The sequence below is a fragment of the Lethenteron reissneri genome, unplaced genomic scaffold (genome assembly GCF_015708825.2).
Source record: "Lethenteron reissneri isolate LAM-NWPU_2019-01 unplaced genomic scaffold, ASM1570882v1 scaffold_448, whole genome shotgun sequence".
In the NCBI taxonomy this organism is placed as follows: domain Eukaryota; kingdom Metazoa; phylum Chordata; class Hyperoartia; order Petromyzontiformes; family Petromyzontidae; genus Lethenteron; species Lethenteron reissneri.
Genome location: NW_026891970.1, coordinates 42,501 through 56,189, shown reverse-complemented (window position 1 = coordinate 56,189; position 13,689 = coordinate 42,501). Strand labels below are relative to the sequence as shown.

Sequence of the window (13,689 nt, the reverse complement as noted above, 5' to 3'; positions counted from 1 at the left end):
CGGAACGCCGTAGTCGTGGCCACACGTGCGGGTGCCACTCCGGACGTACAAACACCCTGCCTGCTAACATGGAGTGGGAGCGATCAAGAAGACATTGGCAGTGGTGGCGGTGAAACTCTCCACTTGCCTCACGAGACGCCGAAAGTTCGCAGAGAGGAGCAGCAGTAGTAGCAGTAGCAGTAGTAGCAGCAGTAGTAGCAGTAGCAGCAGCAGTAGTAGTAGTAGCAGCAGCAGTAGTAGCAGCAGTAGTAGTAGTAGCAGCAGCAGTAGTAGCTGTAGTAGTAGCAGCAGTAGTAGTAGCAGCAGCAGCAGTAGTAGCAGTAGCAGCAGCAGTAGCAGCAGCAGTAGTAGTAGTAGCAGCAGCAGTAGCAGCAACAGCAGTAGCAGCAGTAGTACCAGCAGCAGTAGCAGCAACAGCAGTAGCAGCAGTAGTAGCAGCAGCAGTAGCAGCAGTAGCAGTAGCAGCAGCAGCAGTAGTAGCAGTAGCAGCAGCAGTAGTAGTAGCAGCAGCAGTAGCAGCAGCAGTAGTAGTAGCAGCAGCAGCAGTAGTAGCAGCAGCAGTAGTAGTAATAGCAGCAGTAGCAGCAGCAGTAGTAGTAGCAACAGCAGCAGTAGCAGCAGTAGTAATAGCAGGGCCGAGGCAGCACAAACACACAAAACACTCTCTCTGAAATGGCCATAACTGATCATTGGTTTTTACCCTTCTATCTGGCAACAAAACTGACACTTTTTTTTACAAGGAGTCATGTTTGCATAGACAAGGAAAGCTGTCTAAGGAAAGCTGTCTCGGGTGTGGACCAATCAACTTCAAGGACAGTGCATATCATCATCAGAGTTATGTTTTTTGTTTGCATTATGGCTGCAGGTATTGTGGTCTATTCAAACATGACTCCTCGTAAAAAAGGTGTCAGTTTTGTTGCCAGATAGAAGGGTAAAAAACCAACTATCATATTTTTACTGGCAAATGAGGTTCCAATGGTGTAAATGCTTCACCCCGAGCTCTCATACTCTGATGGTGCACTGTATTGAGTTGTGCGCCTTTTGGCGTCATCTGGTCCAACATCATGTGAGACTAGGCTCTAAGGAAAGCTGTCTCGGGTGTGGACCAATCAACTTCAAGGACAATGTATATGTTATGTTCTTTTGTTTGTATTATGACTGCAGGTATTGCTGTCTATGCAAACATGACTCCTTGTAAAAAAGGTGTCAGTTTTGTTGCCAGATAGAAGGGTAAAAAACCAATTATCATATTTTTTACTGGAAAATTAGGTTCCAAAACTGACACCTTTTTACGAAGAGTCATGTTTGCATTGGCCACAATACCTGCGGCCTTAATGCAAACAAGACACACAACTCTGATCATGTGTGCACTGTCCTGATTGGTCCACACCCAAAGCTCTCTCGGGTGTGGACCAATCAATCTCCCAGGCTGTACCTGGGGATTCACTGTTGCTACCGGTCCTGGGCCTCCCCTAGGTCGACTCGGCCTCAAATGAGTTCGTGGTGCGGTGTGTAGTCAACATCGCCACTGGGGAGACAAAGGCGGTCGGGCGTAGTGCTGACCACCCACCCCCTCGTGTACCGTTCCAGCCTTCACAGGTGCTACTCGCTAACAGCACTTGCCCCTACAGTCTGTTACAGGCTACACGGGGGGTCTTTGTGTGTGTGTGACGTCATCACAAGGTGATGGTTGTGGGCGTGGTTTATGCAAATGAGCCGGTGGGTGGGAGGGGCGAGTGCTCATTAGCATATTGACTCGTGTGGAGTCATTTCTGGTGATGGTGGTAGCTGATATTAACTACTGAAGGTGAGTATTGGTGGTGGTGGTGATGGTGGTGATAGTGATAGTGGTGGTGATGGTGGTGATGGTGATGATGGCAGTGATGGTGGTGATAGTGATAGTGGTGGTGATGGTGATAGTGGTGGTGATGGTGAAGTGGTGGTGATGGTGGTGATGGCAGTGATGATTGTGATGCTGATGGTGGTGGTGATGGTGGTGATGGCAGTGATGATGGTGATGGTGGTGATGGTGGTGATGCTGGTGGTGATAGTGGTGGTGATGGCAGTGATGGTGGTGATAGTGATAGTGGTGGTGATTGTGATAGTGGTGGTGATGGTGAAGTGGTGGTGATGGTGGTGATGGCAGTGATGATGGTGATGCTGATGGTGATGGTGGTGATGGTGGTGGTGATGGTGGTGGTGATGGTGGTGATGGCATTGATGGTGATGATAGTGATGGTGGTGGTGATGGTGATGCTGATGGTGGTGATGGTGATAGTGGTGGTGATGGTGAAGTGGTGGTGATGGTGGTGATGGCAGTGATGATGGTGGTGTTGATGGTAAGGCTGTGTTGGGATTACATTAGGAATCGATTGTAGAGGAATGGGCATATGGAGTCGATTTCCATTGGGATAACATTGTCATCAATAGGCTGTATCCGTGCGTACCTGTGTGTGCATACCTGTGTGTGTGTACCTGTGTGTGTGTGTACTTGTGTGTGTGTACCTGTGTGTGTGTGTACCTGTGTGTGTGTACCTGTGTGTGTACCTGTGTGTGTGTGTAACTGTGTGTGTACCTGTGTGTGTGTGTACCTGTGTGTGTGTGTGTACCTGTGTGTGTGTACCTGTGTGTGTGTGTGTACCTGTGTGAGTGTACATGTGTGTGTGTGTACCTGTTTGTGTGTACCTGTGTGTGTGTACCTGTGTGTACCTGTGTGTGTGTGTACCTGTGTGTGTGTACTTGTTTGTGTGTACCTGTGTGTGTACCTGTGTGTGTGTGTACCTGTGTGTGTGTACCTGTGTGTGTGTGTACCTGTGTGTGTGTGTTTACCTGTGTGTGTTTACCTGTGTGTGTGTACCTGTGTGTGTGTACCTGTGTGTGTACCTGTGTGTGCCTGTTTGTGTGTACCTGTGTGTGTGTGTACCTGTGTGTGTGAGTACCTGTGTGTGTGTACCTGTGTGTGTGTACCTGTGTGTTTGTACCTGTGTGTGTACCTGTGTGTGTGTATCTGTGTGTTTGTGTACCTGTGTTTGTGTGTACCTGTGTGTGTGTGTACCTGTGTGTTTGTGTACCTGTGTTTGTGTGAACCTGTGTGTGTGTACCTGTGTGTGTACCTGTGTGTGTGTGTACCTGTGTGTGTGTACCTGTGTGCCTGTGTGTGTGTGTACCTGTGTGTGTGTACCTGTGTGTTTGTACCTGTGTGCTTGTGTGTTTGTGTACCTGTGTGTGTGTGTACCTGTGTGTTTCTACCTGTTTGTGTGTACCTGTGTGTGTGTACCTATGTGTTTGTGTACCTGTGTTTGTGTGTACCTGTGTGTGTACCTGTGTGTACCTGTGTGTGTGTGTACCTGTGTGTGTGTGTACCTGTGTGTGTACCTGTGTGTTTGTACCTGTGTGTGTGTGTGTACCTGTGTGTGTGTACCTGTGTGTTTGTACCTGTGTGTTTGTACCTGTGTACCTGTGTGTGTGTGTACCTGTGTGTGTACCTGTTTGTGTGTACCTGTGTGTGTGTACCTGTGTGTGTGTACCTGTGTTTGTGTGTACCTGTGTGTGTGTGTGTACCTGTGTGTGTACCTGTGTGTGTGTGTACCTGTGTGTGTGTGTACCTGTGTGTGTGTACCTGTGTGTGTGTGTGTACCTGTGTGTGTACCTGTGTGTGTGTGTAACTGTGTGTGTACCTGTGTGTGTGTGTACCTGTGTATGTGTGTACCTGTGTGTGTACCTGTGTGTGTACCTGTGTGTGTGTTTGTACCTGTGTTTGTGTGTACCTGTGTTTGTGTGTACCTGTGTTTGTGTGTACCTGTGTTTGTGTGTACCTGTGGCCTCAACGTGCACGTGGCCTGGCAACACGCATCGTGGTAACGAATGGCGGTCGTTGTTGTGTGTACTACCTCTGTGCGTATGAAGTCATCCCCATAAGCCAACGTTGGGGTGAGTGAGTGGGTGGGTGACTGGGAGGGTGAGTGGGTGAGTGAGTGTGTAGGAGAGTGAGTGGGTGAGTGAGTGTGTAGGAGAGTGAGTGGGTGAGTGAGTGTGTAGGAGAGTGAGTGGGTGGGTGACTGGGAGGATGAGTGGGTGAGTGAGTGTGTAGGAGAGTGAGTGGGTGAGTGAGTGTGTAGGAGAGTGAGTGGGTGGGTGACTGGGAGGATGAGTGGGTGAGTGAGTGTGTAGGAGAGTGAGTGGGTGAGTGAGTGTGTAGGAGAGTGAGTGGGTGGGTGACTGGGAGGATGAGTGGGTGAGTGAGTGTGTAGGAGAGTGAGTGGGTGAGTGAGTGTGTAGGAGAGTGAGTGGGTGAGTGAGCGTCTAGGAGAGTGAGTGGGTGAATTAATGGTTGGGTGGGTCTCTGTGGGTCACTATGGGTGTCTGTGGTTCTCTGTGGGTCTTTGTGGGTCTCTGTAGGTCTCTGTGCGTGTCTGCTGGTGTCTACGGGTCTCTGTGGGTCTATGGGTCTCTGTGGGTCTCTGTGGGAGTCTATGGGTCTCTGTGGGTCTCTGTGAGTGTCTATGGGTCTCTCTGTGTCTCTGTGGGTGTCTATGGGTGCATGTGGGTCTCTATGGGTCTCTCTGGGTGTCTGTGGGTGTCTCTGGGTGTATGTGGGTCTCTGTGGGTGTCTATGGGTGTATGTGGGTCTCTGTGGGTGTCTGTAGGTGTCTCTTTGATGACGATCAAGATGTTCCCCTCCTCAGTGGAGCTGATCTCATTTTTGATCACTTCTGACAAAAAGCGTCAGTGGGGCTTGGTCAATACGAAAACAGTTAGAGTTTTAGTTTTTATATTTAGTTTAGTTTACTCTCTCTCTCATATCTCTCTCTCTCCCATGTCTCTCTCCCACGTCTCTTTCCCATGTCTATCTCCCCTTATTTCTCTCTCCCCGTGTCTCTCTCTCCCCGTGTGTCTCTCGCCCCGTGTCTCTCTCCCTGTGTCTCTCTCTCTCCCCATGTCTCTCTCCCTGTGTCTTTCTCCCATGTCTCTGTCTCTCTCCCATGTTTCTCTCCACGTCTCTTTCCCATGTCTCTCTCCCCGTGTCTCTCCCCGTGTGTCTCTTGCCCCGTGTCTTTCTCCCCCCGTGTCTCTCACTTCCCGTGTCTCACTCCCCGTGTCTCTCTCCCCGTGTCTCTCTCCCCGTGTCTCTCTCCCCGTGTCTCTCTCCCCGTGTCTCTCTCCCCGTGTCTCTCTCTCTCCCCGTGTCTCTCTCCCCGTGTCTCTCTCCTGTGTGTCTCTCTCTCCCCGTGTCTCTCTCGTGCAGCTGCTCCGCTCTTTGTGTAGGCCACGGGAGACACGGTTGTCCGAGGGAGACAAGGCAGCTCTAAGACCTGCTTTTCACCTGAGGACGGCTGCTTGCGTTGTGGCCGAAACGTCGTGAGAATTATTTTATTATGTTTTATTTTTATTATTTTATTACTTCCCTTCTGCGTGACTTTACCGAAAGAACCAAGAAGATGAATCCCTGCAGTCACGAAAGCTTTAAATCGAAAAATAAAACAATAGCTGTTATTTACCCCCAAAAGTCGCCTTGCGTATAGATGTTAGTGTATGAACACATCGTCCTGCTGCGGAGGGAGCTGGTAGGAACGTTGGGTTGCTCGCTCAGTGGCCTGCAGGGTCAACGGCCATGCTTATTAAAGGGCTTATGATGATGATGATGGGCCATTGTGCCCCAGGCTGTGGTCAGATTTGTCATCTTGCACTCCAACAGCAGCGCTTAGCAGAAGCCACTGGGTGGCAGTAAGTGGCTGGGCTCAAATATCAAATGACAATTCAATTCGCCAGTGTCCCTGTTGTTGTGTTGTTGTTGTTGCTGCTGCTGCTAAGTTCTCCCCCACTCTCGTGTGAGCTTGCCCATGTTGTTGTTGTGTTGTTGTTGTTGCTGCTGCTGCTAAGTTCTCCCCCACTCTCGTGTGAGCTTGCCCATATTGTTGTTGTGTTGTTGTTGTTGCTGCTGCTGCTAAGTTCTCCCCCACTCTCGTGTGAGCTTGCCCATATTGTTGTTGTGTTGTTGTTGTTGTGTTGTTGTGAGTAGGTGGCGTTGCAGCCCAGTAACGAACACTGCAGTTTAACACGAAGTAAGTAAAGACTTGCATGACAAATATCTGCCATCTTGCTGTTGTTGTTGTGGTGGTGTTAGATTGTTTAAATATGAACATCGTGACAAATATCTGCCATATTGTTGTTGTTGTGGTTGTTGTGTTGTTGTGGTGGTGGTGGTTGTCTTGTTAGATTGTTTAAATATAAACGTGTTAAATATCTGCCATCTTGTGTTGTTGTGGTGGTGGTTGTGGTTGTGTTGTTAGATTGTTTAAATATAACAACGTGTTAAATATCTGCCATCATCTTGTGTGTTGTTGTGGTTGTTGTGTTGTTGTTGTGGTTGTTTCGATATGAAGCTTTCGTGACTGCAGGGATTCACATTCTTGGTTCTTTTGGTAAAGTCACGTAGAAGGGAAATAATAAAAGAAGTTTCTGTTGCAAAAAACTTAGTCGCTAATGTCCAATACTATCGGTTTAAAACAATAAAATTTCAACCGCAGAGAAGCGTCGAGAAGCCCGTGGAAATTCCACATTCCCATGGCGCGAGTTTAGCCACAAGGAAGCCACAAGTCGCTGGCCAGCCTCACCATCCCACCCCTCGTTTGTGTATCGATCCCCGAGGGTCGATCAGCTCTGTTACTGTATTACTACCGTACAGTAATAACACAGTAACCACCTTCAAGAGCCGAATGGCTCACAGGGCTATACCTAATCAATGACCTTGAACTCGAACCTTGCAAACGAACTATTGACTCTATTGTAAGCGCTGGTTAATAAGAATAAGAATGCTGTTTTGTTTTTTTAATGGCACCATACAAGAGCCCTTGAACATTGAGATTGGGTTGCTGCAGTGGCTAGGAGATGTTAACTACCTCGCCTGGTGTGCAGGAGGTCGTGGGTTCATTTCCGACCCTAACGCCTGCTGCTGTATATTTGGAGTTTGCGTGTCTCTCTCTCATCATCATCACGGTGGCTAGGAGATGTTAACTACCTCGCCTGGTATACAGGAGGTCGTGGGTTCGATCCCGACCCTGACGTCTGCTGCTGTATATTTGGAGCTTGCGTGTCTCTCTCTCTCTCATCATCATCACGGTGGCTAGGAGATGTTAACTACCTCGCCTGGTATACAGGATGTTGTGGGTTCGATCCCGACCCTGACGCCTGCTGCTGTATATTTGGAGTTTGCGTGTTCTCCCCATGGTGGCGGGTGGATTTGTCTCCGGGTCATCCGGTGTTTACCTCTACGTTTAGAATCAACATGCGTTCAAAGTATTTGGCTGCTATAAACTTACACAGAGGCTGCTTTGTTGAGCTATCATTTTTGGCCAGGTCGCTTCTGTTAAAAAACCGACATGACTCAGTGGGCCTTATTTGTTAGAAAAAATAAATGTGCAAATCCTGCGGTCCGTGACAGTGACACGTGGGGACCAAATGCAGTCAAGGATACGTTCTTTTTTCAAGCGAACCGTCTCACTGGTTACGCTGTGAATTGTTGTTGCATTCAATCCGCACAAGCGGTGTTCATTTTTAGTGATATTTTTTCAGCAACGGTGAAAAATATGCGTACGGTCGGAAAATTAAGCGAACTTTTTCGGGATAATAAAACCCCCCCAAACAAAACGTGTAAGACGTGGCAACGCTGTGCGTTGCTGTCACCGTGAATGGTCAGCCAGAACGGCATGGAATTAGTCTTTGCCGCATGCAGGAACACTTCCTCATAGGCACACAGATCCCCCGCAACCAGAGGTCGCAACCGGGTACCCGATACCCGTACCCTACCCGATAGCCGGCTACCCGTACCCAGCCAGGTACGGGTAGCCGTTTGCGACCCTGGTGCGGCCGGGTACGGATACGGGTCGGCCGTGAGTCACTGGTGAGTAACCGTTTGTCACTCATTTCGGGTAGGGTACGGGTACAGGTAGGGAACGGGTACCTGTACCCGGCCGGGTACGGGTACCCAATTGCGACCCTGGTGCGGCCAGGTACGGGTAAGGAATCAAAACCACGTTTGTGACCTCTGCGCGCAATGTAAAAGTTTATTCACAGACCTAAGCCATTAGTGGGACGGTGGGAGAAAAACAAACCTGGCCTTGGCAAAGCACGTGGCGTCAGTCTCGCCCGGTCATCCTCGCTGTCGATGTGATGATGTTCTAGATTTGAAGCTTTCGTGACTGCAAGGATTCATACTCTTAGTTTTTTTTCGGTAAAGTCACGTAGGTGAACAAAAATGATGTTCGTGTCAGATGTGCTAGACCACACACTGGGAATGGAGGGGGCGGGAGGGGGGAGAATATATTAATAATAATAAAGTATCTTCTTGGTTCTTTCGGTAAAGTCACGTAGAAGGGAAGTAATAAAATAATACAAATAAAACATAATAAAATAATATAATAAAATAATATAATAATATAATAATATTATTATATAATAATATAATATAATAATATCATATAATAAAATAATAAAATAATATGATAATATAATTTTTATTTCTCTTCTACGTGACTTTACCGAAAGAACCAAGAAGATGAATCCCTGCAGTCACGAAAGCTTTACATCGAAATAACAAAGCAATGGATCTTTAGAAGCGAGCGTGAAGCAATGTTCACCACAGTTGTCCTCCTGGTTGTTTCCTTTGAGTGACACCCTTGAAGGTAAAACCGTCGGCAAACGCGCTGACGCGCCGCTCTGCTCGGTCGCAGTGGCGAGCTACGCGAGCGCGGCGATGCGAGACCGCGACCCGGATGAGGACGACGAGGAGAGGCTGCAGATCATCGAGGAGGTGGACGAAGAGGAGGAGAAAGACGAGGTGGAGGCGGCGGCGGCGGCGGAGGATGACGAGACGAACTTAGAGGGGACCGGTGTCAATCCCGGCGTGGACAAGACTGCCGAGGCGCTGGGCAGTGCGCAGGACGGGACATTGGCGGAGTGCGATGTGCCGGGCAGTGGGGCCACTCGCCGTGGTGGTGGTGGCGGTGGTGATGGCGGTGGTGGTGGCGGTGGTGGTGGTGGTGGCGGTGGCGGTAAGAGCGCACGTGCTCAGACTTTACAGCGTAGTTGTTAGCGTTGTGTTTAAAATGAAAGGGAAAAAAAAACACCTTAGTTCTTTCGGTAAAGTCACGTAGAAGGGAAATAATAAAATAATATTAATAAAACATAATAAAATAAAATAATTCTCACGACGTTTCGGCCACAACGCAAGCAGCCGTCCTCAGGTGGAGAACAGGTCTGACGAGAAGACAGACTCTATCTTCTGTCTTCTTGACAGACCTGTCTTCTGTCTTCTCGACAGACCTGGTTTTCACCTGAGGACGGCTGCTTGCGTTGTGGCGGAAACGTCGTGAGAATTATTATATTATGTTATATTTTTATTATTTTATTACTTCCATTCTACGTGACGACTTTACCGAATGAACCAAGAAGATGAATCCCTGCAGTCACGGAAGCTTTAAATAAAAAAAAAAACACGTTTGTAGCATTTGTCGACTTAACAACAAGAACTAAATCCACAGAGTATATGTTCTGCTCCAGCGAGCATTGAGGCAGCTGTGATCGTCTCACTGGGTACCGATTCATTGCCACTGGTGGGAATTTCACATTCCCATGGCGTGAGAGACCAAAGCGGTGACGGGCTGAATCAACTTCCCATCCCCAAATGACGATTTGAACTCGCAGCCTCCCGATTGCGAGCGACTTTCTCTACCCCTGGGCCACGTGGCCAAACGTTATTCTGGATTGCGGCTAATTTCACCAAGCGATCGTTACGTTCAGCGGTTCGGGGTGGGCCAACCAGAGCCGGGCGTGCCACGCTTGTGGCAGCGGCATCGCAAGACACCCGGCAATTGCGTATTTGCCAACGCAGGCGGTGGCATCTCCGTTAAGCGACGCATTCGCAGAGTGAGAAGCGGAATGAGAGGGAGGCGTGCAACTTAGATTAAGGCCATCAGTCTAACTCCGTTCTACAACAAACAAAACACGGCCAAACCAAAAACACTTTTCGAAAATCACCAAAACAAAGCCATAAAATCTTCTTGGTTCTTTCGGTAAAGTCACGTAGAAGGGAAGTAATAAAATAATAAAAATAAAACATAATAAAATAATTCTCACGACGTTTCGGCCACAACACAAGCAGCCGTCCTCAGGTGAAGAACAGGTCTGTCGAGGCGACAGCGTCTAAAAGAAAACACCACCACGCTTGGCCATAAAAGCAATGAAACAGCGATCGTAGGAACCGTGACCGAATTTTCACGACAGACGACGTGAACAACACGGACCACCAAACTCGACAGCGGTCCGTCACATCGGTGGGATTGCGTCGTCTCTTCACGCACCACCAGCGGCCCCCTCGCTCCGTGCCTCCCCGCTAGGCCCGAGGACTCACGGCTCGTTTGCCGCGCCGCCGCTGCCGCCGCCGCCGCTGCTGTCGTGCCCTCACTGCGGCCGCGGCTACAAGCGTCGGGGCTCGCTGCGGAAGCACGTTCGCCGCCGGCACGAGGGGGCCCTCGCGGATCTCCACACATCACCGCGACCTCCCCGGGCGGGCCAGGTGACTGACCCCCCGTTTGCCGGCATCGTCGCACGTCTGAATGCGTCCGTCTGAATGCATTTGTCTGAATGTGTCTGTCTGAATGCGTCTGTCTGAATGCGTCTGTCTGAATGCGTCTGTCTGAATGCGTCCGTCTGAATGCGTCCGTCTGAATGCGTCTGTCTGAATGCGTATGTCTGAATGCGTCTGTCTGAATGTGTCCGTCTGAATGCGTCCGTCTGAATGCGTCCGTCTGAATGCATCTGTCTGAATGCGTCCGTCTGAATGTGTCTGTCTGAATGCTTCTGTCTGAATGTGTCTGTCTGAATGTGTCTGTCTGAATGTGTCTGTCTGAATGCGTCTGTCTGAATGTGTCTGTCTGAATGTGTCTGTCTGAATGTGTCTGTCTGAATGCGTCTGTCTGAATGTGTCTGTCTGAATGTGTCTGTCTGAATGCGTCCGTCTGATTGCATCTGTCTGAATGTGTCTGTCTGAATGCGTCTGTCTGAATGCGTCTGTCTGAATGCGTCTGTCTGAATGTGTCCGTCTGAATGCGTCCGTCTGAATGCGTCTGTCTGAATGCGTATGTCTGAATGCGTCTGTCTGAATGTGTCCGTCTGAATGCGTCCGTCTGAATGCGTCCGTCTGAATGCATCTGTCTGAATGCGTCCGTCTGAATGTGTCTGTCTGAATGCTTCTGTCTGAATGTGTCTGTCTGAATGTGTCTGTCTGAATGTGTCTGTCTGAATGCGTCTGTCTGAATGTGTCTGTCTGAATGTGTCTGTCTGAATGTGTCTGTCTGAATGCGTCTGTCTGAATGTGTCTGTCTGAATGTGTCTGTCTGAATGTGTCTGTCTGAATGCGTCTGTCTGAATGTGTCTGAATGTGTCTGTCTGAATGTGTCTGTCTGAATGTGTCTGTCTGAATGTGTCTGTCTGAATGCGTCCGTCTGAATGTGTCTGTCTGAATGTGTCTGTCTGAATGTGTCTGTCTGAATGTGTCTGTCTGAATGCGTCTGTCTGAATGCGTCTGTCTGAATGCGTCCGTCTGAATGCGTCCGTCTGAATGTGTCTGTCTGAATGTGTCTGTCTGAATGTGTCTGTCTGAATGTGTCTGTCTGAATGTGTCTGTTTGAATGTGTCTGTCTGAATGTGTGCGGGGGAATAGAAGTCGCGACGCGTCGTTGAGCTGCTTGCGGAGTCGCGCTTACTCGCCCCTACCCAACGCCCATGCTGAAGAGCTTCATAGCTCATCTGATTCTCTCCGGTAAAATTGTTTTATTATTCTGATTCTCACTTCGCACCTCTGTTCCATCTTTGCGCAGAAGGGTCAGCCTCCCGCTGCCGCGAGCCACAAGTGCACAGAGTGTGGGAGAGACTTCAAGAGCAAACACCACCTCAAGGAACACTTCCGCATCCACAGCGGTGAGTGTGGAACAATTGCGACGTTTGGCAGAACGCACCCACCGACGTGATTTCCTTCATATTCTTAGGTTTTTTCGGTAAAGTCACGTAGGTAAAACATCAAAATTAATGAAAATAAAATAAAATTAAAATCACGACTTGATGCAGCTAATCCGGCTGTGACGGTCCCACCTGATGACGGAGACTTGTGTTGCTTCCGAAACGTCGTGATTTTTATTTTATTTTATTTTCATTAATTTTGATGTTTGACCTACACGGTGACTTTACCGAAAAAACCTAAGAATATGAATCCTTGCAGTCACGAAAGCTTCAAATCTGTGATTTCCTTCCTGCGCGTGTGTCTACAGCGCAGGCCGCATTCACCGCGTCACGCGGCACTTTGGATGATGCGTTTATAATGTTTTGCTTTGACACGACGACTTTCGCGACCGATATCGTCCACAATTCTGGCTGCCCACCTGATGACGCTGGTTGTAGTTACTGGCGAAAACGTCGCCGCACTTGAATTGCAAATGTCGTGGGTTTGCTCTCCAGCACGCCGGCGTGCTGAGCTCGTGTAATGAATCGGCACGTTGTGTTTCGCGTCGCAAACTTTACGAACCGGCCGTGTCGGTTTTTGACGACGCGTCGTTCACACTGACGCGATGTAACCCAGAAACCTCCATCGTGGCTGTGTTTGTTTGTAATTTCCAGGGGAGAAGTCGTACGGGTGCCCAATTTGCAAGAAGCGCTTCTCTCACTCGGGCTCGTACAGCTCGCACAAGAGAGCCAACAAGTGCGTGGGCTCCGTCACGGCGGACGGCGCGGCGCGGGAGGCGACATCTCCAGTTGCCGCTGCCTCGACGGCTGACGCCGGCAAGATGGAATGGGCCGTCGCCACGTCTCCCAAAGCCACCCAGAGCTCAGGTCACGATGACAACGAGGACTTCCTGCGGATCAGTGGACCGGAGGCCACGGGTCGTCCCGCCGGCAAGATCAAGACCAAAGAGCCGGATCTGCACGAGCGTTCTTCCGACGTGGAAGGGGCGGCTCGCCACGCGTGCCGCTATCGCCACGAACCGTTTCCGAGCGCAGTACCTCTGCGCCAACACGAGCGCTACCTCTGCAAGGTGAACGACGAGATCGACGCGTCGCCTCAACCGGCAGCGCCGCAGCCTCCGTCTCCGGCTCAACGAAAGAAGTCGAAGTCGTCGGCCGGAAAGGGGTTGAAAGGGAGCGGCGCTACCGGACTCGGAGACCAGTCGGCTTCCCTGAAGTCGTACTGCCTTGCCGGAAGTGTCGAGGCGAGTCCCGAGGAGTCGATGAAGATGTCGTTGGCCATGAACCTCCCCAGAGACGTTTTCTCCAAGTGGCTGGAGGAGAAATTCAACGCGGCGGGCAGAGCGCCGGAGCACCGTGCGTCCGGCTCTCCCTCCCGCGAGCTCGGCCCGGCATCGGCTGGGCACGCCGGCCACGGCACGGAGGGAAGTCCGGAGCGGCACCTGGCGGGCTCGCCGACGGGTGCCCGATCCGACTCGGCGGCAGGTCACGCGGAGAGCGGGCAGCCCGCCGGCGTGGCGGACGGTCCTCGCCGCGGTCGAGACCAGGCCCGGCCGCTCGACTTGTCGGTGCCAAAGTTGAGCACGGCGAGGCTCGGAGAGACGGGCTTTGTCGAGTTCCACGATTCGAGTGGCGTTGAGCGCCAAGAGGAGCCGTTGGACTTGACTTACGCGA

At 50.3% G+C, this 13,689-nt stretch overlaps 1 protein-coding gene across 1 annotated transcript in view; it reads left to right on the top strand.

Moving 5' to 3' along the window:
- The first annotated feature begins 7,726 nt into the window (after positions 1 to 7,726).
- The window catches only part of LOC133339857 (zinc finger E-box-binding homeobox 2-like), a 29,759-nt gene continuing 23,796 nt past the window's right edge, over positions 7,727 to 13,689 (top strand). Inside the window, exons 1-5 of the mRNA XM_061547988.1 lie at positions 7,727 to 7,748; positions 8,730 to 9,005; positions 10,395 to 10,573; positions 11,877 to 11,976; positions 12,670 to 13,689. The exon at positions 12,670 to 13,689 is cut by the window's right edge and continues 287 nt beyond it. Coding sequence (XP_061403972.1) covers positions 7,727 to 7,748; positions 8,730 to 9,005; positions 10,395 to 10,573; positions 11,877 to 11,976; positions 12,670 to 13,689 — 1,597 coding nt within the window. The remainder of the gene's footprint in view (positions 7,749 to 8,729; positions 9,006 to 10,394; positions 10,574 to 11,876; positions 11,977 to 12,669) is intronic.